We start from the raw sequence: 23,035 nt of genomic DNA on the forward strand, positions 1-23,035 counted from the left end.
TGAATGACACTGAGGCATTATAAATAAGTTCTTTATTATGAGTTTATATTGTGCTTGATACATGAAACACATTTCATTTAAAATATTTAAAATAAGTCTTGCTTATAAGCAATTTACTCTGATTATTGTTAAAATAATGTCCACATTCAAACCTTTCAATCCCAGCAAACCACTGCACACGCTTGGTCAGCAGTGCTTTCTACAGTAGCAGCGTAAACTTTTTTCAGAATAAGGGAATGATTCTAGGTTATCCATGGTGAACAGTGATTACTGTTTCTCATGCCACCAGTGCTCACCGTGGGTTCTCAGATGTGCAAGAGGCACCACGTGTCTCCTTCCTTCCCTGACTTGAAGAGCCGCAGCGTTAAATAAAGCTGCAGCGTCACACACCATGCCCGAGCTGATCTTCCGGGGTGTTGTGCAGCCTGTCTGCACATCACATGCTGTATCAGAACAGGCCTTGGGCCCCTGCAGAGGAGCCTAATGATCCCACTCGCGGGGGCCCTGCTCATCGCCTTCCTCCTCCTCTTCCTCCGAGTCAGCAGACACCCTCTTGATTCTCTGCAGCGCTGCCTTGATGCTCTTCTCCAGGTCGCTGGTGAGTTTATTGCTGGGGCTCGGGCCAGGGGCAGGGTGAACCTTCTTCAGTTTGACCCCCTGCCTTATGGCAGCCAGAATGTGCTCGTTGACTGAGGCTCGGGGAGGGGGCAAAGCGGGCACCTGCACCTTCTGGGGAGGGGCCCTGCCACGCCTTAGGGAGGCCAGCACTTCATCCATCGACTCTGAAATTGAGTGAACAGAGCAAGGAGTCAAGGAATCATACTCTTTCTCCCCAAAGTGCCAAGGCAATTTTGTACTTGTTAAAGGTGTCAAGTCACCCATCAGTTAAGCCATGATTTAAACAAATGGTCATCATCCCATTAGACAAGTGCTCTGAGCATCTGCTAGGGTATCGGCTCCCTGTTTGAATCCAGGATAGTCTCATCGCTAATATTTTACCTTAACTACTGATTTTCCACTACTTCTTCAAATCCATAGCAACTCCCAGGCATAGCTGAAAGTCACCATACCTCTTGGTTAGCACGGCTGTTTCTGAAGACACAGGTGTTAGCACATTTCCAGGTGACTCTGAAGATAGTTATGAACAGCTGGGGTGTTTTAGACCGACCCAGTGTGCATCGATAGCTCTGACAATCTATCTCCTCCATTTCCTTTCCCATTTGAAAACCTTTCGACTGTACCCCACCGTAATTTTCCAACTTCAGTCTTGGATATTAGTCAGTGATTACTTGTTCTGTGACACTGAAGTGAGCAGGTTTCCACACACAAAAAAGCTTAAAGGAAAACTTGAATCGGTGAACCCAGAGCGGGTGGCTCTTGCATGTCTCTGTATATAGTGTGTTTTAATTCCACCTACATTATCCTGAGGTAACTTAATGTGCTCTCTACTTTCAAGGGTGTGAAATGCTGTCAAAACACAAATTAGATCAGAGTTTCAAAGCCTTGGTGAGGAGAAGCTATTTTTCACTCTGGCACCTTGAGCCCCCTGTGGTGGGTAAAATCTTTTACCACCTGCTGGAAGGGTGTGACTGTGGCCACTAATTTAGGGATCTTCCATGTGAGACTTCAAGGTAAATAGTCATTTCTAGTTCAGAACTGAAAAGCTATGCCATGGCTAACAAAACACCTTAGATCTTAACCTATAACTTGTTATTCCACTTCCCTTCTAGGAGTAATAAGATAGTCTTGCACCATCGAGGGCATTTTATGGTGTTAACTCATACTTTCTTATTCTTTCAGTGCAGTGAGGCAGTGTGTGTGTTACGAGTCAGGTCAGGAAACAATGTGTGCACATGTGCTCAGCAGGTAAGTCATATCTGACTCTGCAACTCTATGGACTGCAGCCCGCAGTCCATAGGACTTCCCAGGCAAGAATACTGGAGTGGGCTGCCATTTCCTCCTCCGGGGACCTTCCTGACCCAGGGATTGAACCCAGGTCTGCCGCATTGCAGACAGATTCTTTACCACTGAGCCACCAGGGAATCCCTGGTCGGGAACGAGGCACCCTCACAGAGACCTGCCATGTCCTATTTCTTGTCCAGGCCCGTGAGCTCTCACTTTCATTTACCACAGTGCTGCAGCAAAGCCCATGGAAATGGTCTGGTCTCCACTTAGTAGTGTGGACATTTTCATTTGTACCTGGTTCTAGGTACAGTGAAACCTTAAACTCAGAATGACCAGAATACACTTTAACCAGAACCACAGTTAGAACTGTTATATAATTCCCATCATCTGCCATAGGCCCCTTGTATTTGACCACTTCATTTTACAAAGATTTCCCACAGTAAGGTTTCTCTGACCACCACTCAGACTACAAGAACAGCCATCCATAGTCTAAAATTCCTCCAAGATAATTCCAAACCACTATTCTGCTTAAGATGTAACAATTTAATTCCATGAAGGACTCACAGATGCAACAGTGAGCTTAATTCAAAGCGACACTGAAACATGGCAGAAATCAAACACTGATGTCTTAAGAACCTGAGACAGGGACTTCCCTAGTGGTCCAGTGGCTACGACTCTGAGCTCCCAATGCAGGGGGCCCACGTTCAAACCCTGGTCAGGGAACTAGATCCCACATGGCACAACTAAGAGTTTGTATGCTGCAACTAAAAAGATGCCACATGCTGCAACTCAGTCCTGGCTCAGCCAATATAAATAAATTAAAAAAAAAAAAAAAAAAAGAACCTGAGACGGGTTGATTCTTGAACAGCCTCAGAGATCCCAAGTCATGTGACCATTAATTGTATAGAGATGTTTCTTCAATTTAGGCTCAGATTTAGGCTTTGCTAATTTTGCAATAAAAGAGTGACAAGGTAACACATATTAGAATATTTTAAGATTGTAGAGCATTATGAAAAAGATTTTGATTTGAAGATGATGGCTGCTAAAGCTGGAACCCTCTAACCACTTAACCACCCCTGGTGAGTGGGGACAGTTGGGAAGATTACCTGGGCCACTAAAACTGTCTGCAGGACCACATGAGCTCTCAGTGGGTGATTCACACACTAGTGGAAGTGGCTGATCATCTTTCACTGAAGTCCCGAAGCGTAAATTCCGATGATTTGCAGGTTGAGAAGAAAAGGGCTGAGCAGGGAGGGGCGGCGGCGGTGGCGGGGGAGGAGGTGGGGGGAGAGGAGGTGGCGGGGGAGGGGGAGGCGGAGGCGGTGGCAGCACTGGCAGTTCCTCACTTGACGTGGAATGTGTTTGGTCACTGGTTGGAACCAAAGTCGGGACAGGGCTGTCTCCAGCACAGTCTTCACGCTCAGGGGTTTTCACAGTACTGACTTCAGACAAGGGAGCACTTCTGGTTTTCCTAGAGGATGGATGGATCACGGCTGTCATCTGAGAAGTCAGTGGGGGTATCTGCTTGGGTAGTCCATTCAGGAGGTCTGGAGTCGCAGGTTGTGAGCGAGAGCTCTTTAGGATAGGCTGGCCTGGACATCTCTGAAAATGAAAAACTATTGTCAGAAACTGGCTATGATCACAAACCATCAAAATGCTAGAGCTTTCTATAAAGGAAACCCAAAGAGTTTCTTTGCGTGGATCATCCTAATTCACGAAGCGGCTGCTTTTCACTTGGTACGGCCACCCTTGCTACTAAATCTATATATTGAGGAACAAGCATTCATATGCTTTCATATAATACTTTTCTCTGTAATAAAGACATGAAAGGATACATACAGATGAAAACACTCATCATATTTTTAGTATGAAAGATCAGCAATAAATACAAACAAAAGACAGTTAGTTAAAAAAATTATGGTGAGTTTAAAGTATCAGGCAGCCATGAAAAATCATAAATAGTACAAAGTCTGAAACATCTTTAAAAATGCAGATGATATGGTATGCAATGTATAACCATGTAAAAAACAGATCTATGAAAAATACCAGCAGTGTGGACCTCCAAGTGACAGTTAAAACAGGTATTACAGATATTTCTCTAATGTTTAGTCTTAGAGTAAATTTTGTAATTTAAAAATATTCATTAAAGAAGTTGTAGTTTCACAGGTATAGTTTGCTAAAGAAAACCTCACCTTACAAAGAACTAATCTTGAGGGGTGTACACCTCCATGGACCAAAAAAACTGCAACTTTTACCAACTTTAGGTCAACTCATTCCAGTTGTTGATGGATTCTTTCACCTTCATACCACGTAAATGTGAAAATCAGGGCTCTGACTAGTTCAGGGTCATGGAGCTGGACTTGGATCCCTTGAATCCCCTCCTGCACAGTGACTCTGCTGTGCTAATCAGTACCCTCTGGAATATGGATGAGCTTTGAAAACATTATGCTGAGAGACCACTCACCATAAAGGACCCCTTATATGAAATGTCTACCGTAGGTAAATCCATAGAGACAGAAAGCAGATTAATAGTTGCCCAGACCCAGGGAGGTAGCAGGGAATGGCTACTGGATATGAGATTTCTTTGGGGAACAGTAAAGCTGTTCCAGACTGATTGTAGCGATGGTTGCACAACTCTGTGAATATAGGAAAACCTTTAAATGGAAGAACTGTATGGTGTGCAACCTACATGAATAAAGCTGCTTTTAAAAAAAAAAAGATAATGAGAATGAATGTAAATGCCTAGCACAGTGCCTGCTATACAGCAGGGATCAGAGTAGAAAGTGTATCAGGGACTTCCCTGGTGGTCCTGTGGTTAAGAATCCACCTTCCACTGCAGGGAACGTGGATTTGATCCCTAGTCTAGGAACTATATCCCACATGCCTGAGGCAACTAAGCCCACACATGGCAACTAGAGAAGCCGACTCACCACAGCAAAGACACAGTGCACTCAAAATTTCACAAGAGAAAGAAGACAAGATGAAGTTGTAAAATATGATGTATTCACTCTGGTGGCCCGTTTTTCTTGTTGGTATTGCACTATGCATCTTCAATACCTCATCCCAGACTTATGTCTGGGAGTGGGTGGTTTTCTCTTTTGGGTCATTATGAGGGTATATGACGAGAACAGGTTTACGCTTTATGTTCAACAAGTTTAATGTTACTTTAAGTATCTATTTACTTTAAAAAAAAAAAACTATTCACTTTTGAAGAAAAAAATGTATTGGAGTATAGTTGCTTTACACTGTTGTGTCAGTTTCTGCTATACTGCAAAGTGAATCGGCTTTACGTATACATATAGCCCATCTTTGGGGGATTTCCTTCCCATTTTAGTCACCACAGAGCTCTCAGAGGAGCTCACTGTGCTATGTGGTAGTTTCTCGTGAACTATCTATTTTATATATGGTATCAACAGTGTATATACGTCAGCCCAATCTCCCAGTTCTTCCCACACCCCCTTGGTGTCCGTGTTTGTTCTCCCTGTCTCTTAAACCTGTTCACTTTTAACAGGTCAGTTAACTAATGTCAGAATGTTTCTTCGACCAAATTTTAAAGCCTTCTTTATTTTAAATGAGGAAAAGCCAGCTAGAGCTGAGAGCAATTTAATTATTTTTGGTTTTCCCTGCCAGTTAACAGCAAGGTGAGTGGCAAGGTCAAAAACATCTTGATATTTCTAATACTTTTGTTTTTTATTTATAGACTACAAATCATGGCATTTGGGGGACATTTTAGGTCCCAAATCATCGGTCCCTAATACTTCATATTTTTCTCCTAGGGCAGGTGATCTTCATTTATTTTTCCAGAAAACATAGGAGAAGCGAGGATTTATAGCACTTACCTCTTTAAATGCTCTTAGTCGTTGGAGGGTTTTTTGGCGTTCTTGGTTTACCCATTCTCTTTTCTTTTGTTCCTCCTCTTTTTTCTTGTCTCTTTTCTATATTTAAACAAACACATATCTGTAAGCTTCCCAACAGTCTTGAGAGACTGTAATCTGACATTCTTGCCACCCCCCGCCCACTGCCATGTCTGTGCCACTACCCCCACCCCAGCTGCGGGGCCACACTGCACTACGCCCTCAGGACCCAGGCTGACCAGCAGTGGGGCTCCACTTGGCACAAACTGAAGCCCATGGGTCACATTATGCAAACATAAAACATTTTTCTTCGACCACTCACCCTCTGAACACTGTGGTGCTGATGAGAATATTTTATTCTTTCTTCAGCCTGTTGCAATCTGAGTCGATGATTTTCTTTGCATTGATCCTAGGGGAATAATGTAATTTCACTGATCTGTTTTTTTAACTTGGTTATAAATTGAACACTGCATGGCTTTTAATATTACCATGGGGTAGCATAAAAGGTTAAAAGAAAAAAGCACTGCATTTGGGCTGCAGTATAAGGCATTTATTAATAGGAGTTACGGTGTGATTCAGTACGTCTGCCTCCTCCTCAGTCATGTGACATGGGCCGATTGGCTGCTTACAAAAATCCCTTGTTCCTGGTCAGGAAGGTCATGGCTGGGGTGCAATGCTTTGGGAGATGAAAAACCAAGTCCTCCAACCAAGTAGAAATGGGAGGACATATAGACAGCCCCACATCCTTAAGTGGGAAGTGTCCTAAGGATCTGTTTCAGTGCAATTGTTATAAACACATTTCCCCCTAATGTTCTAAATATTTCCAAACATACCTAGATAACACATCTAATCTATAATATCTGAAAAATTATATTAAAAACTATATCATATAGGAATTCCCTGGTGGTCCAGTGGTTAAGAGTCTGCTTGCCAACACGAGGGACACAAGTTCAGTCCCTGGTCCAGGAAGATCCCACATGCCACAGGGCAACTAGGCCCGAACACCAGAGCTTCCGTGCCTGTGCTCAGAGTCTGTGCCCCACAACAAGAGAAGCCCCCATTCACCACAACTAGGGAACGCCCACTCAGCAATGAAGACTCAGTGCAACCAAAAATAAGTAAATAAATAACTTTAAAAAAACCGTATCTCAAGTATGCTTACCCCTTCTTAGTATGTTACCTTTTTATGTAATCACAGAGTTTTTAAAAATTAAGAAAAAAAATCACTCACCAATTATAAGGACTGAAATAAGCCGAATATTGTCTGACTGACATAATCAATTTAAAATAAAATTAATTCTATCATTTATTATAGCTTCTTAGAAGTTTCTACCTATTGTGAGTTTTAAAAATGCCTATGTATGTCATAGAAATTCAATCAATAGTTGTTGAAAGACTTAATTAAAATCTAAAGATGGTTAAATCCGAAAGGAAAAAAGAATCTTTTTAAGGAAAAAAAAACTGTAGTGTATTTTAATTGTAGCCACTGATATCTACATAAACACACATAAAATGAATCATTCATAAAAGCCTTATTTTCGAACCTATCTTTTGTAAAAGAAGAAATCCCCCAAAGCCGTGAGACAGAAGGCCGCCGGGCGCACCCACCTTTCTGTTCCTGAGACGGGCTCTCCTGGCACAGATGGTGCCCCGCTTTGACTCCAGCTGCTGGCACTGCTGGCTGAGCACCCCCACCTCCAGCTGCTTCCCTTCCTGTAGCCCCATTACGCCATCCATGACCGTAAGTTCCTCTGGACTTTCACACGGGTCATAGTAGATCACTTCATCCTGTTTATCTAGAAGCATATTAATGATTTTTAAAAACATATTTTATTAAAAATAATGCATACTTTGTTTTCTTTTGGCTGCACTGGGTCCTCATCGCTGTGCAGGCTTTTTCTAGTTGCAGAGAGTGGGGGCTACTCTCTAGCTGCAGTGCGTGGGCTTCGCATTGCAGTGGCTTCTCATTGCAGTGGCTTCTCTTCTTGCAGAGCACAGGCTCTAGGGCACTCGGGCTCAGCAGTTGTGGTGCACAGGTTTAGTTGCTCTGTGGTTTAGTTCTCAGATCAGGGATCGAACCCAAGTTTCCTGCATTGACAGGTGGATTCTTTACCACTGAGCCACCAGGGAAGCCCACGCATGTAAGGATATCCAATGTAAGGGTAGTTAAAGGTTCTGACAATTAACAGATATATATATGTGTCTATGTATACACACACACATGCAACTTACATAGTTACGTGTATCAATAAAGATAATTCTCAGAGAAACTTTTCCATGTGATAGAAATACAATTTTAATGGCAACACAGTATTCTCGAATTTAAGCACTCTCTGTTCTCAGAATGTCACAATGTTCCATTATTATCATTTCCACTGTGATGAACATCTTTGAATATAAATTTTTGTATACATTTTTTATTACTTCCTTTGCAGATGAATATTTAAGGCTCCTGATCACTGTTGTCAAACCACCCTCCTCGAGAAAGGCAACATATGTTCTACCAGCAGCATGTCATTAAGGTGCCTTAATGATATTTAATCTTAATTACGTATTGATTTTTTTTTAAATACATGCTGATTGTAACAAACTCAAGTCCTACAGAAGTACATAAAAATAGAAAGTAAAATTTTCCTCTTTCCTCACCAAATCTTTGTCCTTTTATTCCCAGAGGAAAATATGAATAGTTTGGCATGCATCCATCCAGATTAACCTTTTTCTAATAGAACTTCTTCCTAAATATGTAAAGTGCTTATAACATGAAGCTAAAGTTTTTTGAATACCTAGGATTATTCTTGCCTGGAAAATCCCATGGATGGAGGAGCCTGGTAGGCTGCAGTCCATGAGGTCGCTAAGAGTCGGACACAACTGAGTGACTTCACTTTCACCTTTTGCTTTCATGCATTGGAGAAGGAAATGGCAACCCACTCCAGTGTTCTTGCCTGGAGAAGGGCAGAGCTTGGTGGGCTGCCGTCTATGGGGTCTCACAGAGTCGGACATGACTGAAGCGACTTAGCAGCAGCAGGATTAAATTAAATGTTCAGGATCTATATGAAGAAAATAACTAAACTTGGAGGAACTTTAGGGAAAACAACAGACTTGAGTAAATGGAGAGACATACCATGTTCTTGGATGGGAAGATTCAAAATTGAAAAGACGATAATTCTTCCCAAAGTAATCTCTAATGTTAACTGCAATCCCAATAAAAATTCCGAGTTTTTTGGGTTTTTTGTTTTGAGCTTGTCAAAATGATTCTAAAGTTCATCTGGAAGAATAAAGGAGTGATAAGGAGTCAGAAAATTTTTGGAAAAGTAGATTAATGAGGGAAGGATTTGCTTTATGTAATAATAGGAACAGCATGGTACCAGCTACTAGGAGCCATTCACAAATCAGTGAAAGAAAATAAGAGTTCATAAATAGATCAAAGCAAGTATGATAATCCTGGATATGGGACAGGTGACAAGTCAAAGCAACAGGGGAAATGTTTTTAAAATCAGTGAGTGGGACTGCTAAGAATTTGGAGGGGAAAGTTTAGATTGCTACCCCACATCAAAATAAACTTCATCTGGATTAAAGAGCCAAATGTTTTTAAAAGCAAAATCATAAAAATACTAAAAACAAAAGTAAATACCTGTGTAATTTTGGGATAAAGGAGTTACAACACCAAAGCAGAAAGACTGAGAGAGGTGACTTCATAAAGATTAAATATTCCAAAAAAGCAAATGACAGAGCAATGATTTGCAACATATGACAGATAATAAAGTAATATCTCTAATACACAAAGGGAATATTCAAAAAAAAAATGGGCAAAGATCACGAATAGGCAGTAAATAAAAACACATGACCAGTAAACATAAAAAATTGTGTTCAACATCACTTGTAAATGAAATAAATGAAAATTAGAAGATGCCTTTTTTTTCCCATCACATAGGCAAAGAATTTAAATGAATAAGTACAGGGAAACATTTTCATCATCAGCTGATAGGAGCATCATTAAGTAGAATGAAATTTAGAAATTAGAAAATAATAGTGGTATGGGAAAATGTCTATCAAATGATTGTTATAGTGTTGTTTTAACAATTAGGTGTCAAAATGTAAAAGGTACATTTTGTAAAATGTACCTGACTCCGTCTTTAGAAATTTATTCCAAGGAAAGAATCTGTCCTATACACAAAGACATATGTAAAGGAAGGTTCTTCACTACATTGTTCACAACAGTGAAAAGTGGATATACCAGTATATCTATTTAATGGAATACTATGCAGCCATTAAAATTTTTGATTTTATAACTTTTGAAATGGAAAGATGACTATTATATATTAAATGAAAAAGAGGTTACTGAACAGAATACTCAGTTTTGGTTTAAGAAATTGATAGATATTTCTAAACATTAGCATATAAAAAAGGCTACAAAACTACAGAGTCTACAAAGTATCTCTAGATGATGGAACTGGAGTAATAATAGTTTCCCTTTGTTTTGCTGTATGTTTACCAATGAACATATTGTCTCAGTAATAAAAATACTGAAGGGAAACTGTATTAGAAAATTTCAGTATATAATACACAACAAATAATTGATAATATGGTCTGTATTTCCTTGAATCTGTAATTTAAACATACCAAGATATACACTGAAATATAAATTTTACCTTTTATAAGTCTTTTAATGGAGTCCAACTGAGTAACAAGCAGTATTTCTTCATATTTTAATATCTCAAATTTAACCTCGTATAATTCTAATTGAACTTCATAATATTGTATTTCTAAGTCATCTACAATGTTTATTTTTTTTTCTTGTTCTGGAAGATCTTCCATCTTGTTTTCATGGAAAAGATAAGAGCAAGTTAAAATAGGACATTAAAAGCAAACTTTACAAGCATCTGAGTTATTTTCTATTCTGTGAAAGTTAAAGTGTTAGTTGCTCAACTGTGTTCAACTCTTTGGGATCCAATGGACTGTAGCCTGTGAGGCTCCTTGTCCCTGGATTCTCCAGACAAGAATACTGGAGTATTAATAATACTTGAGTGGGTTGCCATTCCTTCTCTGCTCAGTATCAAACATGAAAAAAGCAAAGAGAGAAGAGACACTTTTCCATTTCACTTAATGGGATAAAAATGCCTTCTTCAGCATTGACCACAAATACTTTACCTCATCTCTGAAACATATGAAAACATTTAGGTTTTGAGAAAATAAATGGCAATGAAGTATTCACAGATGTTTTCTGCTTTAAAGTCATAATGTTATAGGAAATAAAATTGACTATGCTCCTAAGACAAAGCACCTCTTTAATTATTCTAAAATTGTGCTGAAAACATGGCTTGACTGATTTTCAAGTATATTACCTACTTTGGTTCTGAGGTCAATGTGATCAAGTGACTGTGACAATATAATATTTCAAAAACATTTTAACTGAAACTTCACGGCCAAACTTCCAGTCTCTAAATTCTGAAAAGACCCTGATGCTGGGAAAGATTGAGGGCAGGAAGAGGAGCGGGTGAGAGAGGGTGAGACAGTTGGGTGGCATCACCAACTTCAGTGGACACGAGCTTAAGCAAACTCCAGGAGATGATGAACGACAGGGAAGCAAGGTGTGCCGCAGTCCATGGGGTTGCAGAGAGCTGGAACGACTTAGTGACTGGACAATAACAACAGAAGATGGTAGGGGACTTCCCTGGTGGTCCAGTGGCAAAGACTCTCCGCTTGCAATGCAGAGAGCCTGCATTCGATCCCTGCTCCGGGAACTAGATCCCACATGTCACAGCTAAGAGTTCCCATGCTGCAAATAAAGATCCTACATGCCACAAGGAAGATCAGAGATCCCATGGGTCACAACTAAGACCCAGTACAACCCAATTAATAAATAAAATGGTGAAACTTAGAAAAATTTTTTTAAATTAAAAAAAATTTTTTAAGATAAAAAAGATGGTGTTGGAACAAGTGAGTAAGGATGCTACCTAAAATAAAAGTGTATTTGTAAAACAACGCTTCACTTATGTTTGTCTTACCTTGCCCTGAATTTCAGCTCTTCTGTGATTTAAACACAGCTCTTTGGCTCTCATGAGTTGTAGAGTCTCCCGGGCTAACATCAGCTTGAGTTTTTCCAACCTGGGAGTTGCTGTGGCCCAGGCAGCCTGGCCAAATCTCTTCTCATCCTGTGCCATCTGTTTCTTCATTCCTGTTGGATTATAATTAATAAAATAAAACTTAATTACAATTCATAATAAAAAAAGAAACTTTTTTAAAAAAGAAAAATTCATCCTGAACAAATTCTGTTTATTGCCTTCCATGTTACTGGCAAAACATCCCTTTTAAAAGAAAACTTGTATTATAGTGATTTTTTTGGTCACAAAAATAATACATGGTTATTTAGTATAAAATTTTAGATAACTTCATTTAAAAAAAGAAAATCAAGAATCTCACTTATTTAAAGCAATTGCTTCTTACATCTTGGTGCAAATACTTCTGGGCTGTTTCTGTGTCTTACTAGACAAACAGGAAGATACAGTTTGACCAAAACAAACCACCAACCCCCCTCCCCTGTCCCAGGATATCATTCTGCTTTATATCTTGTTTATTTCACTTACTGTATCACAGAATTCTTGCTATTCATAAAAATTGTTATAGAGAATCATGTTTAATAGCTACACAGTATTCCACTTTATGAATGTACTATAATTTAACAAACTGGTAATAAGTTGTTGCTATTTGCAGCTACTATCAACAATGACTAAAGATGAGACAAAAGCACCTCAATCCAGGGACTTCCCTACCAATCCAGTGGTTAAGACTCTGCACTTCCACCTCAGTGATGTGGCCAAAAAAAAAAACAATAAACAAAAAGTACTTCACCCAGCCTACAGGACCATATGGTCTTGTCCCTGCCTGTCTGCCAGCATTCTCTCACACCACATTCTCTGTACAGGCAGACCCCAGAGGTAGTTCAGGTTCAATCCCAAATCAACACAGTGAAGTGAGTACCACAATAAATCAGGTTGGATTTTCCTGTTTCCCACTGCACACAAAAGTTATGTTTACACTGTACTATGGTCTGTTAGGTGTGCAGGAGCCTTATGTCTTTAAAAAAATGTACATACCTTAATTTAAAAATACTTTATTACTAAAAAGTGCTAACCATCATCTGAGTTTTGAGCTGTAATCTTTTTGGCATAGTAACATCAAATATCACTCATCACAGATCACCATAACAAAATGTAAAAGTTTGAAATATTGGGAAAATTACCAAAATGTGACTGACAGAGACACAAAGTGGGGCAAATGTAGGAAAAACAGTAGTTGCTATTCTTAAAATTTATTTATTTTTATCTTTTGACTACACCACATGGCATGTGAGATCTTAGTTCCCCAACCAGGAATTGAACCTGCACACCCCCCTGCACTGGCAGCACAGAATCTTAACCACTGGAGCACCAGGGAGGTCCCAGCACTTGGTATTTTATAATAGACTTGCTCAATGTAGGACTATCACAAACCTTCAATCTGTAAAAATCATACTGTCTGTGAAGTGGGGTAAGGTATAGGGCCATGAAATGAGCAATGAGATGAGGTATGTCTGTGCTGTGCTCCAGCCCATGGCTTCCTCATACTTGTCAAGCTCCCTCATACCAGAGGGCCTTTGTAAATGCTACTCCTGCCTGGTCCACCCTCTCATCAATTTTCTGCTCTCTCCACTTCCATTTACCCTTCAGATAGGAGGGCAAATGCCACTTCTCAGAGGCCTGTGACCACTCTGATTGAGTCTCATTTCTCTCTCCTAGGCTCTCAGCACCCCATGTTTCTCTTCCTCATATGGCTTGTTGCCACTGCCATTTTCCATGTGTTTGAATGAATAATATAATTAAGATTTCTCTTCCCTCATCTGACTTTACAGTGTCTATGCTTATCCTTATAGTGAATCCTCAGTACCTAGAAAATACAGAATCTCGTGCTTAAGAGGCACTCAAGTGTTTTCTGAGTACAATGAAAATTACATGTATCTTAGTATAGCATTTTAAAATTATTACCTGCTAATGCTTCTACCGTTTTTTCAAAATAATTCACTGTAATATCTTGAATAGAGACTATAGCTTCTTCAGCCCGTCTGGTCCATTCTTGGGCTTCCTTCTGCAGGGCAACTATCCTTTTAGGACCCAGATCATCCTCATCCAAGGACTTCTACAGAAAGAAGGGAAAGTTGTATCAGTAAGAGAAAAGAGTCATGTAGAAACATTAGAAAATCGAAAGAAACTGGTCATGTGGATTATTTAAACTACTTTTATTACCACTACTTAGTCAATTAAATTTCATTCACTCATCAGTTCCTTACTGAGTATAAATAAGGCCCTAAGTGCAGCATCCTCTGGAAGACAAAGGGATACTCTGGAGCATAAAGGAAAAAATACCCTACTTTACTTTGTACTACTCGAATAACTTTTTCTAGGAGGGAATACTGTCAAGCTGTGTTTCTCTGTTAATATATATTATTTGGAGACCTCCCTGGTGGTCCAGTGGCTCACCTGCCAATCCCAGGGACCCTGGTTTTATCCCTGGTCTGAGAAGATCCCACATGCTGTGGGGCAACTAAGCCCGTGCATCACAACACCTAGCCTATGCTCTGGAGCCCACACACTGCAACTGGAGAGCAGCCCCCCGCTCACCTCAACTAGAGAAAGTCCATGCATGGCCCAGCACAGCCAAAAATAAATAAATACATTTTTCAAATGTCTTCGTCTTTCAATCAATTTAAAAAATAAATTCGATGTATCTACAATATTATCGAAACACAGGGTGAACCCAAAGTGGAAACACAGATTGAATCATTAATGCAACTAAAGAAACAGCATGTCATAAACAGTAAATCTGATAAAGTAAAAACATAAAACGTACCAAAATAGCAAGCTTACATGAAGTTGCAAGTTCTCGCATGTCCCTGAATGGCTGCAGTAAATACTGGAAGAACATAGTTGTCGCAGTGACTACTTCCTGGTATGCTTCATCTTCCTCTCGATACACTTTCATTAATGCTACCATGGTGTTGGCTTTTTCATGCCCTTGAAGCAACTAGAAGGCAAAATGTAAATAAAGTTCAAGTATGGACAGTATAAGATCAAACCAAACCAACAGAGCTAAAGAAACCTGAATGTTCCTAACATTAACGCATCAATTTAAAATACTGATTAAACATGAAAATGTTACTGTCCTCCAACCAAAATGCCCAGTAAGAATGGTTAAATAAATCATGGTACATCCATAGTAGAAATATTATTATTGTAATCATTCATTCAGCACTGTGCTTTTGAAGACCGGTTCAGTAATCTGGGCACTTTTATAATAATAAATGGGAGATAGAAGAGGATATAGAGTTGAAAATTTATGTCCTAAGTATGTAGTACATGTACTAAGGACTCAGAGAAAAGGACCTGAGAGAGGATATTTTTCCATCACTTTTTTGACCATAAAGGTATTGTGAGAATGCACTCCTTTTTTAAAACTGCTAAGGGGCTTCCCTGGTGGCCCAGTGGTTAAGACTGCATTTCCGCTGCAGGCAGCATAGGTTCAATCTCTGGTCAGGGAACTAAGACCCTACATGCCGTGTGATACAATCAAAACAAACCAAAACAAACAGACAAACTCATAAGGACATAGAGATGATTCCAAGTACTTCTCCAGCATGCCGACTCTCTTAATTCCCCCAAGTTAGTATTCCCACCAATTCCCCCGAAGAGTAGACTCATTCACAGCATCACAAATGGGGCTCTAGCCTCTGAAGAATGCTTCTGAGGCAGGGCAAGAAATAACTTGAGCACTTAAAATCTAGAAAAACTCATTTGGTAAGAAACTAATTTACTGCCCAGGAGAAGAGAAATAAAATCAAGTAATAGTATAAACTCTCCACCCCCACCCCCCTCGGTCAGTACATCCTTAAATTCTTCTATTTCCTTCCCTCCAGTTAAGAATAAAGTGATCTATGTTCCGTAGTCATTTTATCCAGGTGATAACAAGTAGGATTACCGCCCCACCCCACCCCTCCCGCCTCAAAAAAAAAAAAAGCAAAAGTTTCCCTCAAGAAAATTAAAACGTGAAAAAGTAAACTTATGACAACTGATGTTTTTCAGCCTCATTTCTTAAGACTATTCAGGCTTCAAAACATTCAGTTTCACTTTCTATATTCTAGCAATGTTAGTAATTGGTCTAATTCTAGAATCAATTGCTTTCCCGTTCTAAGTATGAGCTGAGTACCAACATTAATACATGCACTTCCATCGATGCAGTGTATTTCATATTTAAGCCCTCACCCCACCCACGTTCCAGGTAAACAGGTGAACTATACCAGTGTCAACAGCTAGCTTAACAGTATGAACTATACTAGTGCCATAATAAAGTGTATACTGAAAAATAAGTGACTCAACATGGTAAAACTGAAGATCAAAAGCTAACTAGCCTGAAACTGCCCTGTGGTTTCCTCATATTATCAAGTGAAATAAACCCATGAGAAGTGGGTGTATAAAAAGCTCATTCTATATTTAGCTTGAGAGAATATAATTAAGATGTTGGAATGTGGCTAAATTGTTCTTACACCTCCTCTTCCTCAAATGAATGCAGAGAAAAATCATTCTGATTAAGAAAGACCTAAAGTGAGAAAGGGCTTCCCTGGTGGTGCGGTGGTAAAGAATCCGTCTGCAGTGCAGGAGACGCAGGTTCGATCCCTGGGTGGGGAAGATCCCCTGGAGAAGGAAATAACAAACCACTCCAGTATTCTTGCCTGGGAAATCCCATGGACAGAGGAGCCTGGTGGGCTACAGTCAATGGGGTCAGACATGACCAAGCGACTAAAACAATAAATAGTGAGAAAGGGCAGGCAAGAGGCATGTCCGGGTGTAGCATAGAGAACTCAGTCTTGACTTAGGAATAGTCAATTCGTTGTGGATATATGAGCCATGTTTTCCTCTTAAACCCTTTTTTGAATCCCCTTCAGTTCTGTAAACTCAGCGCTCAAAAAATAAATCGTTCAATCGCTCTAACAACCTCTTCCAAGCTTAAAACTGCTTTCCTATTGCGGCTGTTCCAAACTGATAAATACAGCTCATATCCTAGCGGCTTTCCACTGGACCAAGTCTGTTTTGTTTTGCTGGCCACACTGGGCATGCCGGGTCTTGGGAGCCAGTGCCCCATCGCAGTGCAAAACGGGGAGTCCTTTCCTTGGACCACCAAGGAAATCACCTCACCAAGTCTTTCTTATCTCAAAAGCGTAGGTCCTAGAAGCCCCTTCATCCTCTAACACATAGTGTCTCCCTTATGGGGCTTCCCCTCATACACGGAACCTGCTTTTGTTTACATCCAGTCCTTGTTATCACTTCCTACACTCATGGGATGTTTCTAGTTTCTCTTTCAGTATTCTCTGGCATTTCCGGTCACAGCAGCCTGCTCGCCAATATCTCCAGGGGAAAGGTTCAAGAGCCTACTCTGGCTCTGAACTGCGAATAAACTTTAACTCAGTCCTCTCGCCAGGCCCCGTGCGGGTTCCTCCGGAAGTCCCCTCGCTGCTGTCCGACAGGTGATGCACCTGCGAGGCTGCGCGCCCCTTCCGCGCATCACGCAGATAACAGGAAGACCCCACTCTCGCACTCGTCCGTCCCCAGGCAAAGCAACACGGAAAGGACCTGCGTGGGCCCGGCGGGCGCGTACCTGGCGCAGCCGCGCGCTCGCCGCATCGCGCCGCGCGCGCAGGGCTCGCTCCCGGAATTCTCGCGTGCTCTCGCAGTCCGCCGCGCAGCGTTGGCCGGGGAAGAGCGCGTCGCGCACCGCCGCGCCGCCGCAGCCGTCGGCCGCCTGGCCGAGGTAGCGTTCCAGCTGCCCGCACAGCTCCTGCAGCGCCGCTTCGCCCGGGCCCGCGGGCGCCGGCCACACCAGCGTCCACAGCCCGAGCCCCAGGCCCCAGGCCCCGGCGCCGCCCGCGTCTAGCTCCGGCGGCAACCTCGGGAAGCAGCGCTCGAGCGGCGGCCACAGCGCTGTCAGCTGCCGGTGCGCGCCGCGGAGCCCGGCAGCCGAGAGCAGGCCCGCCCAACTGGGCGGGGGAGCGGCGGCCTCGGGCTCGGGCGCGGTTTCGGGCCCCGGCTGGCTCCCCTCGCGCCGCCGCCGCCGCTGCGCCGTGCGGTCGTGACAAGTCACGGCGAACTTGCCCTCCACATCATTCCAGGCCACCAGGAAGCGCAGCTGGTGCCGCTCGGGCTCGGCGAAGAGGTCCTCGCGGACCGGCACCCAGCCCTCCAAGCTGTCGGGCTGCTCGTCCTCCATGGCCGCCAGCGGTCAGCGCCCGGCGGGCTCGGCTCTCCAGAGCCTGGTGTCCTCGCACCAGCAGCCGCTGCACAGCCCGGACAGCGTCATTTTTCGCTGAACTGGAATCGGCGTCAGCACCCCAACCACCGCCACCCTCGGCACTTTTGATTGGCTGTCTGCTGCCTGGCTTCCAACAACGCTTCCGCGATTGGTTGGATGATAGATGGGAGGGTTCGCGGCAACCAATGAAATGGTCAGGAGGTCGCCGCTTGGAATCAACCAATGTCGCAACCTCATCCGGATCCTGGGATTACCACTCTTGCCTCACCTTTCCCACCTATGTACACACTGACATTGAAAAAATATTTGTTAAACGAACTAGTTGTTGTCTTAGCCTCCTACACTAAACTGTGAGCCTCTTGAGAACGGAAACCCGGTTGACTTGGTCTTCTGTCATCAGGGCCCTAGAGAATACATCGTTCCTGAGCTCAAGAACGGTGAGGTATAACGTTAAACTTAATACTTACTTGTTGAGGGTGTAAGTGCCAGGCACTCGGTAGAAGCCACAAGTTTGTTGGTATCAATTCAGCAAGCTTTTATGTAATGTATAATGTTTTGGGAGGCTGCGCACGAAGGGGTCATGCCCCCCAAAAAAGAAAAAAAGATACCTCCATCTTCAAATCCTTCCGGCTCCCAACCAACATGTTTAAATACAATCCATGTTCTAACTTGTCATTTTAGAGATAAGGAAGCTGAGATCCAGAAAAGAAACTTTTCTTAAGATACCCAGACACTCAGGCAATTCAGACACTTCAGACCACCTGGCTACTGAAGACCTGTTTAAGGAGATAGGGTATACTATAGATACTTTCAGCTGGGGATGGAGTGTGGGTTGGAGCTGAACCTGTTCATACAAGGAATAAGGCAGCACTGGTCTCTACCTAGGAAATGTACAGAGTAGATGGAAATACAGTACATGTCAGCTCCCGTCCTGAGAGAGCTGCTAGAGTGGTAGTGGGGTTGGAGGACAGAGGGGGAGGAACAAGAAGCTCAGGGAGCAGGAAGGGATTGTTGAAGTTTTTGAGCTAGGAAAGCCTGGAATCAGATTTCCAACAATGCTCCCCCCACCCGCCCCACCCCCACCCCACCCACCCACCCCCGCCAAGGCAAAGAAGAACAGGGCCAGGCTGAAACTATGGTTAGGGCGTCTCCCAGCCTTAAGACAATCCCAAGGCAGATGATCTAGCCCCAAGGCAATTAGGAGACTCTAGGAAAGTAGCTTGAAGGTCCCTCCCTTTAATACCAAAGAAAGGTGGGGCTCTGCTCTGGTTGTCATTTGGAGAGAGAACCTTTTAGCTGAAGTGATTTATTTTCCCTCAAAATGTATCACGTTAGCTAATATGATTTACTTACAATTCAGGTCTGTTTCTTCTAAGGGATTCTTAACCGCAGTAGCAGATATAATGGTCATCTGAGTTAAATTCACCCATTCCAGCCCATTTTAGTTCACTGATTCCTAAAATGTCGATGTTCACTCTTGCCCTCTCCTGTTTGACCACTTCCAATTTGCCTTGATTCATGGACCTAATATTCCAGGTTCCTATGCAATATTGCTCTTTACAGCATTGGACTTTACTTTCATCACCAGTCACGTCCACAGCTAGGTATTGTTTTTTCTTTGGCTCCATCACTTCATTCTTTCTGGAGTTATTTCTCCATTGATTTCCAGTAGCATATTGGACACCTACCGACCTGGGGAGTTCATCTTTCAGTGTCCTATCTTTTTGCCTTTTCATACTGTTCATGGGGTTCTCATGGCAAGAATACTGAAGTGGTTTGCCATTCCCTTCTCCAGTGGACCATGTTTTGTCAGAACTCTCCACCAAAAGTCCCTTAGAAGAAATGGAGTAGCCATCATAGTCAACAAAAGAGTCCAAAATGCAATACTTGGATGCAGTCTCAAAAGTAACAGAATGATCTCTGTTTGTCTCCAAGGCAAACCATTCACTATCACAGTAATCAAGTCTATGCCCTGACCAGCAATACTGAAGAAGCTAAAGTTGAATGGTTCTATGAAGACCTACAAGACCTTCTAGAATTAACACCCAAAAAAGATGTGATTTTCATTATAGGGGACTGGAATGCAAAAGTTAAAAGTCAAAAGATACCTGGAGTAACAGGCAATTTGGCCTTGGAGTACAAAACGAAGCAGGTCAGAGACTTACAGAATTTTGCAAAGAGAACGCACTGGTCATAGCAAACACCCTCTTCCAACAACACAAGAGAAGACTCCACACATGGCCATCACCAGATGGTCAATATCTAAATCCAACTGATTATTTTCTTTGCAGCCAAAGGTGGAGAAGCTCTATATAGTCAGCAAAAACAAGACCAGTAGCTGACTGTGACTCTGATCATGAACTTCTTATTGCCAAATTCAGACTTAAAATGAAGAAAGTAAGGAAAACCACTAGACCATCCAGGTATGACCTAAATCAAATCCCTTACAATTATACAGTGAAAGTGACAAATAGATTCAAGGGATTAAATCTGATAGACAGTGCCTGAAGAACTATGGGCGGAGGTTTGTGACCTTGTGCCATAAGCAATGATAAAGACCATCCCCAATAAAAAGAAATGCAAAAAGGCAAAATGGTTGTCTGAGGAGTTGTTCCAAATAGCTTGGAAAAGAAGAGAAGCTAAAGGCAAAGGAGAGAGGGAAAGATATATCCATCTGAATGCAGAGTTCCAAAGAATAGCAAGGAGAGATAAGAAAGCCTTCCTCAGTGATCAGTGTAAAGAAATAGAGGAAAACAAGAGAGTGGGAAAGACTAGAGATCTCTTCAAGAAAATTAGAGATACCAAGAGAATATGTCATGCAAAGATGGGCACAATAAAGGATAGAAATGCTATGGACCTAACAGAAACAGAAGATATTAAGAAGAGGTGGCAAGAATACACAGAAGAACTATACAAAAAAGATCTTCATGACCCAGATAACCACGATGGTGTGATCACTCACCTAGAGCCAGACATCCTGGAATGTGAAGTCAAGTGGGCCTTAGGAAGCATCACTACGAACAGAACTAGTGGAGGTGATGAAATTCCAGTTGAGCTATTTCAAATCCTGAAAGATGATGCTGTGAAAGTGCTGCACTCAATATGCCAGCAAATCTGGAAGACTCATCAGTGGCCTCAGGACTGGAAAAGGTCAGTTTTCATTCCAATCCCAAAGAAGGCAATGCCAAAGAATGTTCAAGCTACCACACAATTGCACTCATCTCACATGCTAGTAAAGTAATGCTCAAAATTCTCCAAGCCAGACTTCAACAGTACGAGAACTGTGAAATTGCAGATGTTCAAGCTGAATTTAGAAAAGGCAGAGGAACCAGAGATCAAATTGCCAGTGTCCATTGGATCATAGAAAAAGCAAGAGAGTTCCAGAAAAACATCTCAGTCAGTCAGTTCAGTTGCTCAGTTGTGTCCAATTCTTTGTGACCCCATGGACTGCAGCACGCCAGGCCTACCTGTCCATCACCAACTCCCGAGTTTACTCAAATTCATGTCCATTGAGTCGGTGATGCCATCCAACCATCTCATCCTCCGTCATCCCCTTCTCCTCTTGCCTTCAATCTTTCCCAGCATCAGGGTCTTTTCCAATGAGTCAGTTCTTCACATCAGGTGGCCAAAGGAGTACATCAAAGCTGTGTATTGTCACCCTGCTTATTTAACTTATATGGAGAGTACATCATGCGAGATGCTGGTCTGGATGAAGCACAAGCCAGAATCAAGATTGCCAGGAGAAATATCAATAACCTCAGATATGCAGATGACATCACCCTTATGGCAGAAAGCGAAGAAGAACTAAAGAGCCTCTTGATGAAAGTGAAAGAGGGGAGTGAAAAAGTTGGCTTAAAACTCAGCATTCAGAAAACTAAGATCATGGCATCTGGTCCCATCATTTCATGGCAAATAGATGGGGCAACAATGGAAACAGTGACAGACTTTATTTTGGGGGGGCTCCAAAATCACTGCAGATAGTGATTGCAGCCATGAAATTAAAAGGTGTTTGCTCCTTGGATGAAAAGCTATGATCAACCTAGACAACATATTAAAAGCAGAGACATTACTTTGCCAACAAAAGTCTATCTAGTCAAAGCTATGGTTTTTCTAGTAGTCATGTATGGATGTGAGAGTGGGATCATAAAGAAGGCTGAGTGCTGAAGATTGATACTTTTGAACTGTGCTGTTGGAGAAGACTCTTGGGAGTCCCTTAGACAGCAAGGAAATCCAACCAGTCAATCCTAAAGGGAATCAGTCCTAAATATTCTTTGAAAGGACTGATACTGAAGCTGAAACTCCAATACTTTGGCCCCCTGATGCGAAGAGCTGACTCATTTGTAAAGACCCTGCTGCTGGGAAAGATTGAAGGCAGGAGAAGGGGACAATGGAGGATGAGGTGGTTGAATGGTATCACCGATTCAATGGACATGAGTTTGAGTAAGCTCCAGAAGTGGTGATGGACAGGGAAGCATGGTATGCTGCAGTCCATGGGGTTGCAAAGAGTTGGACATGACTGAATGACTGAACTAAACTAGTCTGTTTAATATCTTTTTGTATATTCTTTTTTTAAAATAATTTAATTAATTTACTTGTTGGCAGTGTTGAGTCTTAATTGCCGAATGGACTTTTTCTCTAGATGCAATGAGCAGGGGCTACTCTCTAGTTGGGGCACCCTGGTTTTTCACTGTGGTGGCTTCTCTTGTTGCAGAGGACTGGCTCTAGGGCATGCGGGCTTCAGTAGTCGTATCACATGGGCTCAGTAGTTGCGGCGCCCAGGCTCTGTAGCACAAACTCAGTAGTTTGGGTGCATGGGTTTAGTGGCTCTGTGGCAAGTGTGATCTTCCCAGATCAGGGACCAAACCTATGTCTCCTGCATTGGCAGGCGAATTCTTGACCACTGAGCCACCAGGGAAGCCCCTGTATAGTCTTCATAGAATGTC

At 42.2% G+C, this 23,035-nt stretch overlaps 2 protein-coding genes across 2 annotated transcripts in view; one reads left to right on the top strand and one right to left on the bottom strand.

The window, feature by feature from the left end:
- Positions 1-15: 15 nt before the first annotated feature.
- Positions 16-18,050, bottom strand: WHAMM (WASP homolog associated with actin, golgi membranes and microtubules). Its single transcript, XM_040257500.1, has 10 exons — positions 17,442-18,050; positions 14,643-14,816; positions 13,781-13,931; positions 11,765-11,934; positions 10,409-10,574; positions 7,368-7,555; positions 6,082-6,168; positions 5,745-5,840; positions 3,012-3,507; positions 16-782 (listed from the first exon to the last, which is right to left on the bottom strand). The coding sequence occupies exons 1-10, from the start codon at positions 18,048-18,050 to the stop codon at positions 481-483; spliced, it is 2,439 nt and encodes an 812-aa protein (XP_040113434.1). The 3' UTR covers positions 16-480.
- Positions 18,051-18,198: 148 nt separating this feature from the next.
- The window catches only part of FSD2 (fibronectin type III and SPRY domain containing 2), a 47,141-nt gene continuing 42,304 nt past the window's right edge, over positions 18,199-23,035 (top strand). The window contains exon 1 of the mRNA XM_040257503.1: positions 18,199-18,529. The gene's annotated coding sequence lies outside the window, so the exon portion shown is untranslated. The remainder of the gene's footprint in view (positions 18,530-23,035) is intronic.

Source organism: Oryx dammah, unplaced genomic scaffold (assembly GCF_014754425.2).
Source record: "Oryx dammah isolate SB20612 unplaced genomic scaffold, SCBI_Odam_1.1 HiC_scaffold_16, whole genome shotgun sequence".
Classification (NCBI taxonomy): domain Eukaryota; kingdom Metazoa; phylum Chordata; class Mammalia; order Artiodactyla; family Bovidae; genus Oryx; species Oryx dammah.